Below are 21,238 nucleotides of genomic sequence, written 5' to 3' on the forward strand. Positions count from 1 at the left end.
TCAAAATGATTATCATTATTACTATTATTATTATTAGTAGTAGTAGTAGTAGTAGGAAAAAGTATTTTTATATAAAGTATTTCATCAGTCTGTCTGTAGGTGGCAGCACTGCGCCTGTGGATTAGAGGCATCTACTATCCCGGTAAATCACACGAAGAAGAAGTCCATCCATCCACAGGCCAGCCGCAGCTAGCAAACAACGTAAACACAGGAACATCTCTGGGTGAATCGAGTCATTTCAGCAATAAAGCTTTTGGTTTTTTTTGTTGCAGTTTATTGGAGAATAGCTACATGATGTGGTAGTTTAGCTAAAAGTCTTCTGATCAGCCATGTCTGTTTGGATTTCGGAATAACCAAGGCCTTGGAGTTGCCCTGCTAACGGACGGTAAGACACTGATTTGGCTCACAGCTAACCAGCTAAGCTAACGTCTGTTGCAAAGGTTTTCAAGAAACGCTGAACCAAAATATAATGTCACCCGACCTGCCAAGAACTAACGCATTATATTGAATGTTTTGCTAGTGTGTTTTGGCGTTATTATATATTAATGCATGTGAGGGACCGCTTGATGAAAGCGTAGACCCCAGTACGTGTTCCGTTTCCCGTTGTGTTGACAGAATTTGACCCAGAAAATGGAGCAGCTACATGTTTCTATGCTTGTACATAAATTTCAGAATCTGGTAGCAGGAAAACTTACATATTTTTAGTTAGTAGGGTCTTCTGAAACGTTCGGCACATAAATTGCTCTGTAAAGTGCATTTGAATTACACAGAGTCACCATTTTTTTGTATGTGATTGGCCTTGTACGCCCACTGTGTTTAGTAGCTACAGTTACTGAGATGCCCAGTGGTGGGCGGTACTGGTCAGTGTAAACATAAAGTTAATACTTAATTATAACATACGGGAGCCTGGTGAATTATATTCTGTCACGGACTTTGTCCCATCCTAGCTAAGTTGTGCCATTAAATAGGCTAAAATAAAACAGCTGGATTTGTTAATGGAGTTTGGCATAATCTTAAAGTCTGGTTACACACTGTATTTTTATAATTGTTACTCACTTCCATGTAAAGTCCAAACACTGAATCGATCTATGAAATATTGTCTGTGTAGCTTTTAGAAACAAGTAACCTAACAGAGATGGATTTTTTGTCGGCTGTTATAAATGAAGTTATTGAATCGTTCAGCTTATTAGTTCATTTCTAACGGTTTACCAAAGTCACCATGACCCTGTTTGACAATTCAAAACTGAACAATGTTGTAATCCCAAAATAAAAACTAGTATAACATATATGGTACTAAAACCTTAATTGTTTGCAGACCTCCTCTGCTCACATCGCCCACCTAACATCTCAGCAGGACACCTTTTGACCTTTATTCCAGTTTTACATAAAAGCTGCTTGACTTTAGGTTTGCTAATTAGCAGTGATTACTCACAGCAGTTCCTCTGGGAAAAAAATCTTTGTAGGAAATATTTCATTCAATGAAACTTGAATACACTAAATCAAAATGCATCAAGGAAGTTCTTTCAGAGAACAAAATATAGCTCACACTGGGTTTATTCCACTCAACATACACTGAGTGATTATTTACATTTGTTTAGTATATTGGTATGAACTTATGAAATCATTTCTATATCAGCACATTTACCATAAACAAATGGCACAAAATAGAAGCAGTTTTTGTATTAAAAAAGAATGAATGAATTACTCTACTGTTGTCAAGAGCTGTCAATGTCTCTCATTCTTGGGTATATGAAATGTTTGATGTTTACAAAAAAAAGTTGTCTAATTTGGCATTATTTCGTCTCCTCTCCACTTAGCCCATGATTCAGCTGGAGAAACCAGTGCTGACTGGTACCATGCCTGTGGTATGGCCCACCATTCTTGACCTGGGCAGGGATGAGTGCAAAAGAATTCTCCGTAAACTGGGTAAGACCATGCAAAACAAAATATATATGGACATCCATCAATGTAAAAAGCATTTTTACACACTTTGTTTATGCATCTAAATTGGGGCAAGAATCTAAACCAGAACACAAATTTCATATTTGTGTTTATCTGATTCTTTTTTATGTTGATTTCTGTTTCCCAGAGCTGGAGGCTTATGCGGGGGTTATCAGTGCCCTGCGAGCCCAAGGAGACCTGACAAAGGACAAGAAGGATCTCCTTGGAGAACTCACTAAAATCCTTGGGTAACTGTTTCCTACATATTCTGAAACTTTGTGATTGAGAGAAGCAATTTCTCCAGTGTTTGCCTTATTTAAAATGTGCCATATCATTTTGTCCTCCTGCCGTCCTCTCAGTATCTCAACAGAGCGCCATCGTGCAGAAGTGCGCAGGGCTGTCAATGATGAACGCCTCACCACTATTGCATATCAGTAAGTGTATATCTGGCCATGCAGGAGTGCATTCTGTCATGTGCATTACTTTATGCATCATGTGGGGTAACATAGGAAGTTAGCGCAAGTAATTTGTTAATTTCTATCTATCGATTACTGATTTCCAGAGTGTTCAGAAATTAATAGAAAGAAGGAGATCAAACATTATTTTCTAAAGTCATGCTTCTCAATACTGTGGCGATCATTTAAATATATGTGACTTGAAGAAATTGGGATAAAGCATCATAACACACGGGTGCAGTGCTTCAGAGGAGTTATGACTTTAAGTTTGCATGCTTAAACATTCGTGGATTTTTACTCTAAACTTGCCAAAAAAAATTATGCTTACAACTGTAAACCAGGAATTGTAGTTTCAAAACAGTGTTTAAGTATTGAATGGTGCATGGTGTCTTTTTCAGCATGTCCGGTCCTAACAGCTCATCCGAATGGTCCATTGAAGGACGCCGGCTTGTCCCCTTGATGCCGAGGCTGGTCCCTCAGACAGCCTTTACTGTAACTGCTAATGCTGTGGCCAGTGCCACAGCCAATCAGAACGCCTCCCTTCTGTTGCCGGCCGAAACGGGGAACAAAGAAGGTGGGCCTGCATCACTTTGTATTTCACTGAGGGTGTTTTAAACAAATCAGATGTTGAATGATATTTTTTAATTGTCTCCCCTGCAGTGGTTGTATGTTACTCCTACACAAGCACCACCTGCACCTCCACCAGCGCTACAGCGACCAGCGGCACCATAGGAGCGACTGTGAAATCACCACGACCACCAAGCCCTTCGTCCAACGTGGTGGTGCTGCCCAGCGGGAGCACGGTCTACGTAAAAAGTGAGTGTCAGCATCATCAGATCAATCTAAAATTTTGCCCAGGCATTTTAACAAGTGCACTGAGCAGCCTAAGGGGGGCGCTACAAGTCTTGTTTACTGATTATTAACATCTGTCTTGTGTAAAGAACAGACAGAAAACTCTTATGCCTTGATGGAAACTCGCCCTCTCTGCAGTGTTTTGCTCGAGCTTGCCGCAGGACAGATGATTCAGAAATTCTCTGCACAGTGCAGACTTTATACTGGCTGGGATTTAAATTTCCTAAACACAGCATCTCTAAGGATCCCTTGGATTGGAATTGACAATTCCACAAGCATCTGCTGCCAATGTGAATGTGCATGTTAAACAGCTGGTATGAGCAGAGTCTAACAGGCTGATTTAGGAAGGGAATTATTAATGCGTCTGCACATAACTGACATATTTTGTTAACAGTTGCATTTGGGAGATTTTCTCATTCATAGAACAGTGTAGGAACTTGAAAATCAGGATTTTGTCATGGAGATACTTTAAAATCTCCTTTTTTACCTTTGATTTTACTTCATAAACTTTGCCGCTGTTATTTATTCACGCACTACACTATTATTATTCCAGTAATTTTACTTCCCTTCATTCACTTGGCTCTTGGTATTGACAGCATATGCCACACGGAGGCTGCTCGGAGAGCAGAGGGAAAGTGGGCAGGGGAGGAGTAGAGTTTTTAAATGAAACGCACCTGTCCTTGTTCACTCTCAGCCCAAACCATCATGGATCGATGGCATGTTGTAAGCTTAGCTCTATTCTGCCTTTTACAAATCCTCCAAAATACCCGGCGAGTCATTTCAATGAGGTTGGTTGCTGATTTATAAATTTCTGTAACCATGACAATCGTAAATGCTAGGTTTATGACATCTTGCAAGACAGCATTTTCTTAATGCATTTACAGATAATGCTGGGAAAAAAGAAATCACACAAGCTAAGCAGTACAAAAGTAAATATAAACTACAATTAGTTATATTTTTCAGCAAAATATGTAGCTATCAATGGCATTTTCAGTTTCTTTACAGACCTATACGATACGTCAGAAGAACTGAAAAGCACGTCAAACACTGAATGTATTTGATTGTATTTGTATTTATTATTTTATTTATACTCATGTTTATTAATTTTTCCTTCAGTTGTAAAAAACTTTTTTACAAACATTTCTGCCACCTAACTATGGATGTATTTTCTTGCATCAAAAGTATAATGACAATGCATTGTGGGTGATATAAACCAATGGAGTGACCATAGTTTACTCACTTCCTCAGCTCTGTGAGTCAGTCTCAACAAGTTCACTTCAGTTTCTCAGACAAATAGAGTGGCACTTATGATGGTGGCGGGGAAAGTCAGCGAGGGCGTATTGACCAACTAATGAAATGCAGCCTCAGTTTGAATTTCACAGACACTCATGAATAGAAACAGAGTGGCAACGATTAATCAATTGAGTTGTTCTGATAATCAATTAATAGTTTAAGTCAATTTTCAAGCAAAAATGCCAAACATTTAGTGCTTCCATCTTTTTAAATCTGAGCATTTGCTGTTTTCCTTTGTCTTATAACATCACCTTGGGGCCTGGGAAATTGTCATTTTTTGCCATTTGCTGATGTTTTATAGAACAAACAATTAATTGACTAATCAATAAAATTATTGGCAGTAGAACAACTTCTGCATGCCTGCAATACCCTGAATTTCCATCGTCTGTTTTTCCTTGCAGGTGTGAGCTGTTCTGACGAGGACGAAAAGCCTCGTAAGCGAAGGCGGACTAATTCCTCTAGCTCGTCACCGGTGATGCTGAAAGAGGTTTCCAAGGTGTCCCCACCGGTATCCAAGAACATTACAGTGCCAGTGAGCGGCAGCCCCAAGATGAGCAACATCATGCAGAGCATAGCCAACTCGCTGCCGCCCCATCTGTCCCCCGTTAAGATCACCTTCACCAAGCCCACTATCCAAACCACCAACACCACCACACAGAAGGTGAGTGTAGCGTCTTCACATGCTCTTATGGTTCCTCAACATGTCTCTACACGATAATTAAGAGTAAAAAAAATCTCATCTTCATTCAGGTGATTATCGTGACAACTTCTCCCAGCTCCAACTTTGTGCCCAACATCCTGTCCAAGTCTCACGCTCACAACAACGCCGCTCTGTCCAAGCTGGTCTCCACCTCCATACTGACCACACCCACCCAGAAACAGACAGTGGTCTTCCCTGCGAGCACCAGCCCTTCCTCCAACACCATCGCAGTGACCACAGTGGTCTCCTCTACTCCTTCAACGGTCATGTCCACTGTCGCAACATGTAAGTCCGCCATCCGCACCAACATAAGTAATGTGTCCCAAATATGGAGCTTATAAATGCCTATTTATGATTCATATAGCAGCTCAGAGGAGAAAATGCTACAGTTTTCTAGAGCCAAAAGTGACGCCTTAATATCAAAATATATTCCGTTTACAATAATGTAAGTTGGCATAAAGCAACTAATTCTCACATATTGGAGGTTTGGATTTCTGGCATTGTAATTGAATTTTTATCATCTAATTGTGCTTGATGTACTCTAAAATCACTCCGCAAATGTTCTATCCAAACAGAACCACATGAAAAAAACAATCTCTTAATGACACATAAGTGCACATGTTCACTGTTGCAGGTGCAGCTTCAGCTGGAGTGAAGGTGGCTTCAGCCAGACTTCCTTCACCTAAGACCCTGGTGGGGTCACCGGCTCAGATTCTGGCCCAGTTTCCCAAACAGCAGTCACCCAAGCAGCTGCAACAGAGCTCATCCATGGGAGCCTGTAGTGTGAGCCAGACCCAGACCACCAGCACCTCACCGGGCTCCAAGCCCACCATCCAGATCAAACAAGAGTCCGGTAAGCCTGCTTAACATCATCTATCAATATTTCTTTGTTTTCTCTTGAATTCATTTTGGTTGAAAGTTGTGGCTGAAGAACACATCAATTTACATTTCCAGTAAAAAAAACAAACTATAAAAAAGAAGTAATTTTGTGGAATTTAGAATTTATTTGTTTCTAAATACTTAAGTTCATAAACCATTTTATGACACATAAGGAAAATCCTCCCAAAAACAACGTAAACTGTATTTAGTGCTCACTTCCCAAGGCTCTCACTGGTCACAGAAAAAAAAAGAAATCTATTGAATGTCGCTAAAGAGAGTGGACCACCCGAAAAATGACAGCACATCAGTGCAAACAGACATCTGTGTTGTTGTTATTGAATTTCCATCAGCACACAATTTTTTCATTCTTTCGGGCATGCTATTTTCTTTAAAGCCACTAAATAGAAAACTTTATCTGAGACCACAAAATGCCTAGAAAGATGAGTACTACATACAACTTACATTGTTTTTGAATGAACTATTCTTTTAAAACCAAAATTGATCCTTGATGAACCAGCCTTTTAGAACACACATATCATTGCTGATTATCTGTCTGAATAAAGTTCTTGCAGAAAAATAACTGTGTTTTTTCCTTTGTGTGTGCGTGCACAGGGGTCAAGATAATCACTCAGCAGGTTCAGCCCAGTAAAATCCTGCCCAAGCCCTCATCGGTGGCTTTGTCCAGCAGCAGCTCGTCCCCCATCATGGTCGTCAGTAGCAACGGAGCCATCATGACCACCAAACTGGTCACTCAGCCCACAGGTGAGCAAAGCAAACCTCTGCTGTACTCAACAAAGTACTGAGGCTCGATACCCAGAGACCTAGTTATTAAATAGCAACACTATTTTTGCATGCAGCTACCCAGACCACATATACGAGACCCACTGTTAGCCCCAGCCTCGGCGCCAGAATATCAGCCTCCAGTGGTGGCACCACCTATGTTAAGACCACCAGTGGCAGCATCATCACAGTGGTACCAAAGTCTCTGGCCACTCTGGGTGGGAAGATCATCAGCAGTAACATTGTCTCCGGTGAGTCAAGAAAGAGAGAAGGATATTCCTGTGATTTTTTTTCACAGGTATGCTTTGATAAAATCTTGTCTTCCCTTTGCAACAGGCACAACGACGAAGATCACCACAATCCCCATGACCTCCAAGCCAAATGTCATCGTGGTTCAGAAAACCACAGGAAAAGGGGCAACAATCCAAGGACTACCTGGCAAGAACGTGGTCACCACACTTTTAAATGCTGGGGTCAGTCAAACAACTCTTATCGATTTTGATAAAGAATGTGGCAAATGACCAAACATATTGTGTCATTTTTAATGGACTATGTTTGAGAGAAAATTACTTGGCAAATATTTTTAATTTTGAATATTTGTTGAAGTTATTTGTCAATTTTTACCTCATTCTAGCTTCACAAAAGGTGAATATTTTCTAGTTTTCTTACTCTCCTGTGATATTTAACTTAATATTTACATAATTTAAAACTTTTGGTTTTGGGCTGTTGGTCAGATAAAACAAGACAACATCAACATGGGCTCTGGGCACAACAATCAAACAATTAATCAATGAAATTATCAGAAGATTAATACAGGGTTCCTGCTTCCTACAGCTCGCAGGACTGAAGAGTTTTTTTTAATGCCATTCAGAATTAAATTAAAGACCATTTTTACAAAAACAAAACAAAAAAGAAAAGAAAAAAACATTAAAGTGATGTGCAATTAGCATTTTGTTTTTAGATTTTACAATGCAAAGTCAGAAAAAACACTTCATATAATCCTTTTTCCCATGTTTTACCATTTTTAAGACGCTGAAAAGATTGATGTAAGAAATTACAATAGCACTAAAGGCCTTACTTCTAAATGAACAAATTCAATGCCTTTTAACACTTTTAGAATTAACAGTGTGAATGGTTTTAAATTAAATATTCTTTCAAATTATTCTGATGACATCAATGTTTGTAGACATTTTTGAAAAACAAGTGGTGCACTTGGTGTTGATTTGTCTCACTGTTGTGACACTGTCTTCTTTGATAAAACCACTAGGTGTCGCCAAAGATAGAAACCTTCAAATCCTACTCAAAGGTCCTCTAAACATTTTATTACATTTCCTGAATTCAAGGTTTTAAATGTGTTAAATACAGTAGTATGTTGTAGTATGTAGTAGTATGTCAACATTTCTAGAAACATGCTTTTTTTGCTTTCTGGTGAAGAATTAGATGTGTAGATTGATAGCTCTGATATCTTTTTATGTTAATATGAACCAACAGCCAGCTTTTGGTTTGCTTAGCTAAGCACAGAGACTGAAAATGGGGGGAAACAGTTTGCCTGGCTCTGTCAAAATGTTCAACTTTTGTTTTAAATTAGGTTTCTAATGTTTTTAAATTATATAGTTATTTTAGTGAAGTGCAGCATCTGAAGAGAAACTGTCTTCGCATAGTCATACATTTAAATTTGCTATGATTTGTGCTGGTCATACAGCCTCAAACTCAGCATGTATAGACCTGGAGTCACTCTGTTGCACATGAGTATTTTAATTTACGGTTAGATATGTTGTAGTAAACTGTGTGTTTTACAGGGCGAGAAGGCCCTGCAGGCTGTTCAGGGGACAAAGCCAGCGATCATCACCGCCTCCAGACCCATTACAAAGATGATCGTCACCCAGCCCAAAGGCATGAGCTCCGGATCCCAGTCCACCGCCACCAAGATCATCCCAACCAAGATCGTCTACGGCCAGCAGGGCAAGACACAGGTGAGACAACACCAGCTAGTCAAATGTTTCTATTTATTTTTCCACTTCTTTTCTTTCCTTTGTTTATAATAACAGTCCCTGTTGATCTTGTAATTACTGAAGTGGTTTCCAACGATCTACGGCTCTAAAATATTCCATTTACAACTGAGGGAATTTTCCATTCACAGTGGCTTTAAGGCTTGAAATTAAAATGTTGTCATCATTAGATTTTGGTTTACCACAGAACAATGAGGTTATCATGTGACTAACATCCCGTGGATATTCATATGACCTGCTGACTGACAAGTAACCACAGTGTATGTTTAAAAAAATGTCTGCTGTAAATATTTATGGGTTTGTGTCCATGTAGCCTTTCTTCTGTGGCAGAAAAGTGCTGGCAGGGCACTGGGGCACACGTCATCCCAGAGCTGTACACTTTTTTGATTAAGCGCTGTGCATGGGTTTTGTTTCTATGACAACAGTATCTTGACATAGTGATGCGTTAACAGAGGGTTGACTACACAATTAACAACAAGCTTGCAACATTTACGGCCATAAGAGCACAATGATCACCAGCAACATGCAGTTTCCTGCCACCTGCTCCCACAAATGGGCTTTTCCACTTCTCTTCATAGTGATCGTTTCTGATTAAAATCATACAGCTGGAGGTAAATAATAGCACCGCGACACCACAAATTTCTAGAAGGTTCTTATTTTCAACAAGCACTAAAAGCAGCCACACAAAAAAGCCGGAGTGTTCTTGATGAAAATTAATTTAAAAAATAAAAAGACAGTAAAAGGCAGTAGCACATATATTCTAAGCGACTGCATGCACCCACATAGACTCCTCTTTAGGAAAAATTTTAAAAAAGACTATAGTGCTCAGAAAAAAATGCTATGCAGACATAAGTCCTTATTCTTTTTAAGAAGCAGATGTTCACTCTCATCTTGGTTTAGTCAATTATCTCCTGCGATGGATATTTTCTCTAGAAGCTGGATATAGTAATTAAAGCACACAGTGTACACAAAAGAGGGAAATCCCCAATTCTTTATAACAACAAATATATACTGGGGCTTTCACACTGACCTTTCCTCTTCCTCCATTCACTTCCCTCCATTCAGGGGAAAAAAGAATTAAATGATATTGAGCCGGGCAGACTGACAGCAGTCTGAAGGCTGCTGCTGTTTCATGTTTGACAGCATTGCACAGCCTATCGATTAAATTTCAGACGTTTGATTAAATTGTTAACTACCAATTAATTGATCGTTGATTAATTATTAGACTCCTTAGCCAGCATTCTTTTTATTACCACTTGCGGGCAGCAGAACAAGCTGTAAGAACAATGCTGATACACAGAGCAACAGCAATGTGTCCAGTTGATGACAGCAAATAGAGAATGGATTACATGGACATTGTCACAAATATCTTGTGTATTCAATTAAATTTTATGTTTTAATGTATGTAATTTGTACTCCACAATCTCTCATCAGCACCATCACTTACTGTATAAGGTATAATGTATACTGAACAGTGAAACAGCAGCCACAGTAGGTGGTGTTCTGTTTTTTTCAGTTCCTGGGGATTTTGGGGGGATGTCTATTTTTTAAAATTTAGCAAGCCAATATTGTTTCTTTAGAAATTCATATATTTCTGACAAGTAACAAGAAACCCCTATGTAGGAATTGAAAGCATCAAGTAAATTTAAAAAGAAACGCCCACTGACAAGTGATGATTACCCCAGTCTTCCCCAATATTACTTTCAAAATCTTTTTGGGGAACTTGAATTTGAAACACAAGTATTCTGATATATTCTGAGAGGGTAAATTCCATCGTGCTGATTTTCAGGTGTTGCTTTTTCAGTAACATTATACAATTGAGATCGCAAGTGATGATGGAAAATAGGAACTATATAAACATCTGTTTGCTTTGTGATCATCAGAATGAGCGTCTTCTCAGAAAAAATATGTTTAAATGGTGCAACATTTTCATGTGCATGCTCAAACATTATGTCATAGTTTCAATATCACCACTTCAGTCTAAATATAGCCTGAATGAACTTTCTGTTTTTAGCCATTAAGGGGAAATTGAGGTCAGTGAGTCAGCTGACAGCTCTGTACTACAGTTTACAGATACAGTACGTGCTGTATTCAACACCCACTGTGATGATCCGCTGTGCAGTTTCAATGAAACCACAAACTAGATCTGCGGCAAAAACTGTGAAAAGCACATCACATTTTAAGCCAGTTTCGGGACCCAAGTTTAACACTTTCCAGTGACGAAAACGGCACCTGTTTGCAAACATATGTTTTAAATTGTTGACTTACTGAACACAAAGTAGCAGACAAAAATGTGACTCAGTTACCGACACTGACAAACTGTCAATCTTTATTAATAATATAGTATCGATTTCCAACCAGAGTTGTTTGAGCTATTTCTGTAAGTTGTCAGAGAATATGTGGAAAGTTTCTGGACTAACTCAGCTAATTTTAGAGTATAAAAGTTATGATTTGATTGAAAAAGAAAAACAACATTTCTATTAAGTGGCTGGATAAACACACAAATATGGTTAAAAATTGTTGTGAAGCTGATTATTTATTGTTTATATTTATTGTCATGGTAAACAAACTGCCAGCTACAACAAGCCGATCGCACGAGAATCAAATCCCACCAACCTGAGTGAGCTGTAATACCGTAGCTTTACTTGATGTCCCAGGACACAAAACAAAATTCTGATTTTTTTTTTCTATTACGAAATCAAATCAAAAATCAAATTCATAACCACATTTTCCTGCAACTATGCCAAATTCAACTTAAATTGAATTGTCGAAAAGTCCACTATTCTGTTGCTTTGTATTAGGGCTGTGCCCAACTCAGAAGTGTGCAAGTCAAATCAGATTTGACTTGCACAATACGAATACTCAACGATTTTGTTTGTTTTCTACATAAAGTTTCAGGGCCTGAACAGGCTCTGTGGGACATTCAGTGTGACAGTGGCATTCATGTCATATAGTAAATGAGCAAAGGGCGCTAAGAACTGGTCATAAATGTGCAACATTTTTGCCAACACTAGATATCAAATGAAAGCTGGAGACTGTATCAAATTAAGTTGCTGTTGGCGATAAATTGTGCACTTCTAAGCAGGTCTCTCCTCTGTGCCGCAGCCTGCACGTCAGCGCAGCTCTCTGTTACAAAGAGTAGCATGAAAGTCAAGAGCGCTCACTCCACTGCAAAATCTGGGGACCAAAACATCCCCAGAAGTACACTGCAAAGCACACTTAGCTCAACTTGAGGCAATCTCAGTTGTCCGAGGGTCTACACCTGATGATTGTAGGGACAGCCCTACTTTATTAACATTTATAAAGACTGTATGTTCCTTTTGCTTCCTTCCAGGTTCTCATCAAGCCTAAGCCTGTCTTCCAGACAGCGGTAGTGAGCGAACAGACCAGGCAGCTGGTCACTGAGACGCTGCAGCAGGTGACCCGCTCAGTAGACATTGGGGGCCAGGGTCAGACCTCAGGCCAGGACGGGTCCACAAAGGACGAGCCAGGGGGTAGCTTAGCTGGCGAAGCTTCCCATGGCAGCACTCAAGGTATATTTCCTGTTCTCGTTTCCATAGAGACAAGAGACGATGAGGTCAGATAAATCAGCTGTTACTGCTCAACTCATCTGGATGTGTTTTGTGTAATTAGGCACATTAATGGTCATTAAAACTGCATTAGGCGAGAGTTTAACGTGAAAATAACCCTAACCTGATGCATATTTGTTATCCCCACTATTTTCCCGTCTATCCTCAGAACCTCAACCTGTAGTGCATGTGGTGTCCTCCAGAGAGCAGGATTGGACAGAGCAGGAAATATCAGTGGAGTCTAGCCCCACTATTATTTACCAGGAGGTGTCTGGTGGGGAATCCCAGTCTGCCACCTCAACCATCAAAGCATTACTGGAGCTGCAACAGACAACAGGTAAGTGTTTATGTCATGAAAAGGCTGCAGACGTAAACTGGAAAGATGGGATGCGAGTGGGAGGGGGGTTTTCACCTGTACATGTGCTGACTTATGAGAATCACCTAGCCTTTGCTATGACAGCTTAGCAAAACAGATTAATACTTTAAAGTCTACTATCAAACTAATGACCTTTCAGAGGAAGCTGACAATGAAAAAACACCAAAAACCCAGTAGCCCACAGTAATTATGTTTTTCACCCTGAGGCTTTGCTTTCACAATAAGCTCATTTGCCTGCAAACCTGTGGAGTCAGGTTGATGAGTAGACAGAAAGTGTTAAAGTTTCTCAGGGAATATTTTAGATTGATTGAACAGAGCTGTACTTGTAAAAAATCCACTGACATTCCCCAACTCTTGACTGTAAATTCCCAGAGGCAACAACCTGTGATGTAGTCCTTGAAACCAGAGCAGTCCAACAAATCAACTTATCAGCTCTGAGTTTCTTGTTTCAACAGTAATTGATGTCATTTACTTATTGGCCCTTCCCTAAACCCCTCCCGGCAGTGAAGGAGAAGGGAGAGGCCAAACCCAGACAGCACACCATCGACCTGAGCCAGATGGCCGTGCCCATCCAGCTGGCCCAGGAGAAGAAGCCTAGCCCTGAGTCCCCCAGGCCCTCCACCTCAGAGGCTGAGCCCAGCACTGACTACGTCACAGCAGGTGTGTTCATAAAAGTATAAGTAGCATAAAATAAAAATACTCAAGTACAAGTACATCAAAATTATATGTAAGTAAAGTACATAAATGATGAATGTACTTAATTACATTCCACCCATGAAATATATCCAGGTAGCTGGTAATTTCATTGGTACAAACTGAACTTAAAACTAAAAACTTCTGACACCAAAGCATGTAAACAAGTTCTCTTTTTGATTCTTTGACAGAAAAAAGCTGTGTTATGATTGTGTATACTTGTTTAGTCAATCCTCTTAAATAAAACTCATCTGACAGGTAAGGTCGGCAGCAGAGTGGGAGCACCCTCAGAAGATGACAACGTGGTCATGTCCTCCAGCCAGCAGCTGGGGAAGCCATACAAAATCAGCAGCCAGGTTACCATGGTAGCCAAACCGGCAGCTACCGTATCCTCTGCAGGCTCAGCAGCTACACACGTCAGCCACATGGTGAGAACACTTATCTGATACTCTGTATTGACAGAAACTTAAGTGGATTGAGAGCAGTCTTGGGAGTGAGCAGATATAGTGGATACTAGCCTCGTTTTGTATGTATGTATAATACTGAGTTAAATGGCCACATTTTCTCACTTCTCATGGTTTTTAGATTTATGTTCCCTGGGTTTGAGACCTCCAGGTCATTATAATGGAAGAGTGTGGAACTTTATTTGTGGTGCTCACAAACTCGAAAAATGCTTTTAAAAATTCTGTGAGCACCACAGACCATCATGGATAGACCACAGACCATGCTGCCAACAGCTTTCATAGAAACCATTTCTTTGGTTGAAAGTATTGTTTTTCTAATGTCACCTGGTCATAGAGACATCTGTGGACTACCACTACAGTAAGGCGAGAAACAGTGGGTAAGGGGAATTTGGGTGAAACAACCTTTAGGATACTGCTGTTTCTGATTACATATTTCTGTTTACATCTAAGACCACATTTTCAGAACAAAGCAAGAAAGAGTGGAAGTGAAAAACATCAATAAAGGTAAAAGTATAAAAAGTACCAACAATCAGAAAACAAAATCTGAAATCGACTCAATGCCAAAAATATATACAAGTTGCACACATCACAAGCAGCTTCTTGGTGAGTTGAGTATGGTCAAAATGTTCTTTGATTATGTCCACTATATCGCCCCATATTGCACAACAACAATTAGCTTGGTCCCTAAATCCAAGCCTTAAATATCTTAACAGTGCTACTGCTTGTGTTCTATATTAATAGATACTCTCAGTATGCATTGGATTGCCCACAAAACATCACATCCTTTGACAGTAAGGAAGAAAATCAGGGTTTCCCACACATGCATTTATATATGTGGAGACCCACCATGATTAAAATGTTTGCCACCACAAACAGATTTTCTGTTTTTCCTATTGGAATATACATACCATTCGATTATTTTTAGTACCACACTGTAGGAGTGCAAAGCACACTAAGGGCTGAGACGGAGCAGCACAAGGTCAGGCGCCAATAAAGCGAAACATAAACATTCATTCTATTGGGTCAAAAGGTTTGCTTTCACTCACAAACAGCTGCTTCTCTCTTCTGTCTGATCTGATAAGCTGTGTGTAATAGATCTTTCATTTGAAAGGGAAAAATAAAATAAAGCAGCAGTAGTAGTATGACTATGAGTAGACACCATTGTGTCTATATCATGTACAAGTTTTGACCCTGGTAAGCTCCATGGGAATGGGTTAAGTGTTATCCTCCTCTTTATAACATCCCTGATTAATCTTCTTTGTGACTGTGTTTCAGCCCTCTGACAGCCACAATAAAACTGAAACTGTTTTGGAGGTGGGCGAGCTGGAAGGCGACACCTTGGACCCTCAGACGGGCTTGTTTTACCGCTCCAGCCAACCAGCTACAGATCCCATGAAGCAAACCACCCACTCCGCAGCTGCTCAGCCGCCTCCCTCGAGCCAGGCAGAAGCCGAGCAGAGTCGGCACACCTCCGCTTCCACTCAGCCGCCACAACTGCATAGCAAACCTCAAATCAGCCAGCCTTCCTCATCCTCCACTGCCTTCCCCTCCACTCTTCCTCTGACAAAGAAACTCCCAAAACTACGAGAGCAGAGTCAGCCCAAACCTCAGGCCTTAACCCAGAGCCCCAAAGACAGACCCCTGACTGTTCCAGCCCAACCTGGGGCAAAGGTCCCGACCCCGGGCACACCAACTAAGCCCCTGTTGACGCCGCAGCTCCCCAAGCTTCAGCAAGCACCCACATCCCACCACAGACCCCTGCACACACCAATGTCCCACCCTCCTCCACTGCAGGCGCACCACCCTGTCAGCACTGAAAAGACTGCCTCCAGCCAGGTGAGTGATTTTTCAAAGCGCAGCCATGAGTAGGAACTAGACATTTCCAGGCTTTTGTTTGTTCAATTTTAGCACAAAGACGTATGAAGTCACGCCTTATTGGATTTACAAATGAAACGCCCTGAGGTAGAAATGCTTGGCCTAACTTCCTTCCTCCATTTAAGTCTGTTTGTCTTAAGGTACCTGACAAGACCAGAACACTTTAAGGTGCTTGTATTTTTCCGATCTTCCTTATCGAATGCAATAAAACACTCTTTGTATTTACCAGCAACAACAAATTGATTTATAGTTGTGTTAACACTGGCTGCAGCTGCAGCTGCTGCTCTGTGTCACTGATTGAATTCTGACAGTGTTAGTCAAAATAACAAAGGACATTTGTTTTTGACATTTCGCTCAACCATTATTAAAAAGTACTGTGAATTTATCACGTAATAGACCTGTAGAATTAAGAATAATAATAATCAGCAATCATGACGATGGTGCCTTAGCTATGTCAACCAACTGGCTCCATTGAAATGATTGAGAGGGCTGCGTTTTTTCACACTGGGCTTAAGTTTGTCCGAACGCACCCTTGTCTGCCAACAGCTGGTAACCTACAAATCAAGTTTGCTTACTTTGTATCTCGTTTGCCTGTCTGTTCTGAAGGTCAGCATGCCAAATGCTGTGTGTTGTAGTAATTACCCTTGATCTGTGTCTTAATCTATCCTGTGTTGGGTATTTGAATTATAATGATCTGGGCCTGTGAAAAGTCATTGAATTTAATATTTAAAAGGCATAGGAACCCTGTAGTCAAACATGCCGTTCGTCCTTTTAACAATAAATGATGAAAAACACTAATATTATTTCTGACTACAAAAAGGATGATCATGGATGAATATAGATGACTGGATACAGTGTTGGAAGGAGGGCCCCATCAACAAGGCACATAAAGCCAAAAAGTTTGCCTTCTGGGACTGACCTTTCTTTATCGTTGGGCCCACAGAGCAATCGCACTAGAGATTTTGCCGGCCGATCGGTTATTGTGGCCAAACCAGCTACTTGCAGTTTAGTGCCTCACCCACTTTAATGAGGATAAAATGATTTAATTACACTGCTTTTCTAGACTTTTGAAATGTTATCCAACTGAGTTGATTAAATCCAGGTTGTAAAACGTGTCTTTTCGCCGGGGTCTGTGACACTCAGAAACATTTATCCAAGGATTTACACGTTTTCTCCTAGAGTAAGCTGATGGGAAAAAAGTCTTTTAGGCCCCATGGACCTGGAAGTTGTAGCTGCATGTTTTGGCCACAATGTCAACTTGGCTTTAAAGTCCAGCACACCTCCTGGGGGCTTGGGGATGCCTCTCTCATTTTCAGTTTCCTTTGCTTTTTCCCCATCCACATGTCTTCACTACAGCAGCCAATTATCACGCAGAGCGCCACTGTCACCAAAATCACCTTTGGCAGCTCCCACCATCCATCGCCTGTCTTCAGCAGCGGTGAGGCCACTGCCAAACTGATCCCTGAGTCCAGCTCGGGGCCCTCTGGAGACAAGCCCTCAGTGTCAGACATCCTGAAGATCTCCATGATGGAGGCGGAAATCGATCCGAGCACAGAGCCCATGGTGGTGGATTCCTCCAGCGACTGCGGCCCGCTGGGGAAAGCCCTGGAGGTCCAGGCCGTGTCAGGCACACTGGACTCGGGCCAGTTTATAAGCAGCTCTGGGGCCTCCATGCATCACTCCCACACAAAGCCCCAGCAGTTCAGCTGCATGCAGGGCCTCACAGCACAGAGGAGCAAAGAAGACCTAGAGGTCATTGAGGTGAGATATTTATTACAAAATAATGTCTGTAATAAATCACAGAGCTTGACGTACGGACAGGCTTGTCAGCATGTTTGTCATACATGAACCTCTTTATTAAAACATACTGATTCGTCAGTCATTGTTAACTATAATTATAATGGTAGACTACAGATAAATGACTGCACTGATAATATAGAGCGCAACAGATGGTTATGTTGTCATTAAAAAGTATCATTTTTTTTTAATGGGACAGTGTATCTTTAAACAAAGCAGGAATTGCAACTTTCAGGAGCAGTGTGTAAGATTCAGGGGGATTTAGTGGCATCAAGTGGTGAGGACTGCAGATTGCAACCAGCTGAAACGTCTCCTGGTTAGGATTCCTGAAAAACACTGAATAAAGCAGTTTTGGGGCTCCCAGAAGCTCACCCGGTAGAGCAGGTGCCCCATGTACAAAGGCTATGTCATTGCCACAACGGCCACAGGTTTGAATCCCAAATTGTCATCCATGTCATCCTCTCTCTCCCCCTTTAATGCTTGAACTGTCGTGTCACACAAAGGCAAAAAGCCCCCCAAGAAAATCATTGACAAAGACATTTTTAAAAAGGGGGAAAAAGCAGTTTCACATTACATATGAGTGTTTTTCTAATGCTGTTTGGTATGTTGGAGTAAGGCCACTACCCCAGCACCTGCAAATGTGTGCTCAGCTTTATTCTTTGATAACATAAGATCCAAATGCTTGGGTTTTTTTTTCTTTTTTTTACCAGGAGTTGAACTATCCACAGAGGTCTGTTCCTCTCCAAAATAGACCAGGAAATTTAAACCGGTTAAAATATTGAATAAAGCACATTTTAAAAAAAAAACAGCATTTTCTCAACATTCTAGGCAGGTGCAAACATGTTAATGGCCCTAACTTGGTTTATCTGTTCTGGGCTACTTTAGAGACATGGCGGCAAAACATGGCGATATCTGTAGACGAGGATCCCACTCATTATGTAGTTAGGAAACATACACCGATGATTCCTATTTTTTGGAGATTACAAACGAAAGAAAACACAATTATTATTATTATGATGATGATGATTATTATTATTATTATATATTCCATTTCTGCCAATATAACCCCCTAAATCCTGCACACTGGACCTTAACTTCATAGTGTGATACAGTGTATTTTAGTATTGACATCAGCCTGAAAAATTTTGTTACCTTACTGGAAACTAACTGAAACTGAAATGTGACTAACACATGCAGGTGATTCCTCAGTACTCTATCCTGCCGGACTCCAGCCAATCCAACGTGGTGGTGGAGCCCAGCGGCTTCCTGGAGATCACCAACTACACCAGCCAGCAGCTGGAGGAGGACAGCCCCATGGAGCAGGAGGTGGACAGCAGCAACGACGAGGCCACAGCAGCCAGCCCCCCAGACCAACCATAGACACTCCATGCTAGAGATACTGCTGGTTTGTGGCCTCAGACCCCGTGGACAAAGACTTTCTGTCAGTTTTTTTATAGTGCAGGAGCAAAAATGCTTTTTGTTTTTGTGTAAAATATTAATTTGTTTATAATAAGCCTTTTTTTCTTCCCCACAACTAATGGCACATATGGTTTTTATTGCCAGAGAGGAGCGCTGGATGTAAAATGTGGGAGTGAGGTGAAAGGATTAGTTTTAGTGCAGCCCCAGACACTTGGAATGCGGCCTTTCCAAACAAACTTTGCAAGACAGTTACACATTCATGAAATTGATTATTTGGGCATTTTGGCTCCGTACCCTGTGCCACTGTAAGTTCAGTAACATACAGCCTGATCAGACCACTGCAGGCCTGCATTTATGTTTAATGTCCAGAGTATTTCAAAAGACATGTTCTACAATTTTTGTACAAAGCGACTCGCCTGTTGATGGACATCTTCTATTGATGACGTGAAGGTTTTACCACCAGATGAACAGTATGTGCAGCTTTTCAACAGAAAGATCTCTTAAACGCTTATGGGACTTAAGTTTTCAGAAGAGAGAACAAAGCTGGAGCAGATTGAAATTGCTGCGTGGAACATAAACCAGAAAAAGAGTCCTAGAGGAAGGATAACATATGTGTTACTGTTCATTGTAACTGATGTAAAAAGAAAAAAAAGGATTAACAAATGTTTTTTGTAAGATATATTCTGGAGTTCAAAAAGTTGCTGTGAGAATTTCACTAAATATGGATTTGCTTCTGCATAGTGTGTTTAAACTATGCATTTCTTTTATACCTTTTCAAACTAGATAACTAGTTGGAAAAAAACATTACACAATAAATCCGCTGAGTAGAACTTGTCAGTTTATACTTTTCTTATTGATTACAAACAAAATAAGCTTTTGGATATAGTCGCAGTGTGATGCTGAGTTATTCAGAGAGACACATTTTTGTGTTAAATGCTTAAAGCCATAAGAAATACTCATACATTATTATAATAATAATTTGTGTCTGCAATTTTTCTGTTAAATTACATAGCTAAAATATCACTGACAATTATATTGACTCCTTTCCCGCTTTCAGAAAAATCTTGAAACTATAAATATGCAAAAAAATGTACTTAAAAGGTTTAACTGCTGATCACAAGATGAATCCAGTGTCTGCATTACACTTGTGTAAGTTGCCCACCAGACCATGATTAGCTTCTGATCTACTTTTGCTCTTCCATGTTTAACTCAGACTTAAGACCTTCTCCAACTAGACAAAAAAATCTACCGACATCCACTAACATCTGGCTCTCGTCTTTGAGGGGAGAGGCTACAACTGGCATTTACTCCTGAGTCAAATGACTTTGCAGTAGTTACAGGTATTCAGCTCTGATTGGCAGTAATGTAAAGAATAACCATAACACCCCGGTGGACATGCTACATTTTTGCCTCTTTTCCGACATGGTGCATGACGTGCTGCCTCAAATTTCGTCTGTCTCTATCCGAGAAGCGTCCGAACATTGCTTCAGTTAGTTAGTATTGAATTTCAAAGAGACTGACTTTAAAACAGATAGAACAATTAACCACCATAACATATACACTGGCCTCCATGCTGCTTTCTGCTGTTAACTAAACTGTTTTCCAGAGTGTTTGTGGTGATACCGGCAAAAAAAGAAAAAACTTAAAGGCATACTCATCTATATCAGAGCTGTGTACACAGCTCTAATCTTCTGACAATGGGAAAGTCTCTCACTGATTTTTAGCAGGTTTCCCTGCATTTAAAAAAACCCGCACATGTAGATTAACTTTGGTGGGAAAAGGCTGCAAAGAGAAACACAGAGAAACTCTCCCTCTATAGCAGATGAATGTGAAAACAGCCTTCTAGTGTCAGTCTCTGCACATACATCATACTGCACACAGAACATCTAACATCCAAGTGAAGTAACAAGGTGCAAAGCACATTTTTGATCAGGGGACTCTAAAATCATTCTAAGTTGCCTGTATGCCATGATTTTTTTTAAGGTGCACACGATGGGGGACTCCCAAGAGAATCCTAAAGGAAGTTACAGTAAAAAAAACTTTCAACTGAAATTCCTTTAAAGAGGGACTTCCTATGATGCAAAAAAGCACTTTGAAATTTTAGGAGCTTCCTCTCGTGGAGAGGTGCAAGAGTGC

General features: G+C 40.5%; 1 protein-coding gene across 3 annotated transcripts; it reads left to right on the plus strand.

Annotated features, from left to right (window-relative positions):
* The first annotated feature begins 174 nt into the window (after nucleotides 1-174).
* On the plus strand, nucleotides 175-19,932 carry emsy (EMSY transcriptional repressor, BRCA2 interacting). Of its 3 annotated transcripts, none has more exons than XM_042499264.1 (20): nucleotides 175-385; nucleotides 1,818-1,926; nucleotides 2,090-2,189; nucleotides 2,301-2,375; nucleotides 2,795-2,970; nucleotides 3,057-3,212; nucleotides 4,943-5,202; nucleotides 5,292-5,526; nucleotides 5,876-6,094; nucleotides 6,733-6,882; nucleotides 6,978-7,151; nucleotides 7,237-7,373; nucleotides 8,700-8,873; nucleotides 12,244-12,442; nucleotides 12,648-12,815; nucleotides 13,359-13,514; nucleotides 13,806-13,975; nucleotides 15,287-15,847; nucleotides 17,243-17,647; nucleotides 18,881-19,932. In XM_042499264.1, exons 2-20 carry the CDS (start codon nucleotides 1,821-1,823, stop codon nucleotides 19,061-19,063), a joined length of 3,804 nt encoding a protein of 1,267 aa, XP_042355198.1. In that variant the 5' UTR covers nucleotides 175-385; nucleotides 1,818-1,820; the 3' UTR covers nucleotides 19,064-19,932. The 3 variants fall into 3 exon arrangements, with proteins under 3 accessions (XP_042355198.1, XP_042355200.1, XP_042355199.1); XM_042499266.1 differs by having other exon boundaries at nucleotides 18,893-19,932; XM_042499265.1 differs by having other exon boundaries at nucleotides 17,246-17,647.
* The last annotated feature ends 1,306 nt before the right edge of the window (nucleotides 19,933-21,238 follow it).

The sequence above is a fragment of the Plectropomus leopardus genome, chromosome 13 (genome assembly GCF_008729295.1).
Source record: "Plectropomus leopardus isolate mb chromosome 13, YSFRI_Pleo_2.0, whole genome shotgun sequence".
NCBI lineage: Eukaryota > Metazoa > Chordata > Actinopteri > Perciformes > Serranidae > Plectropomus > Plectropomus leopardus.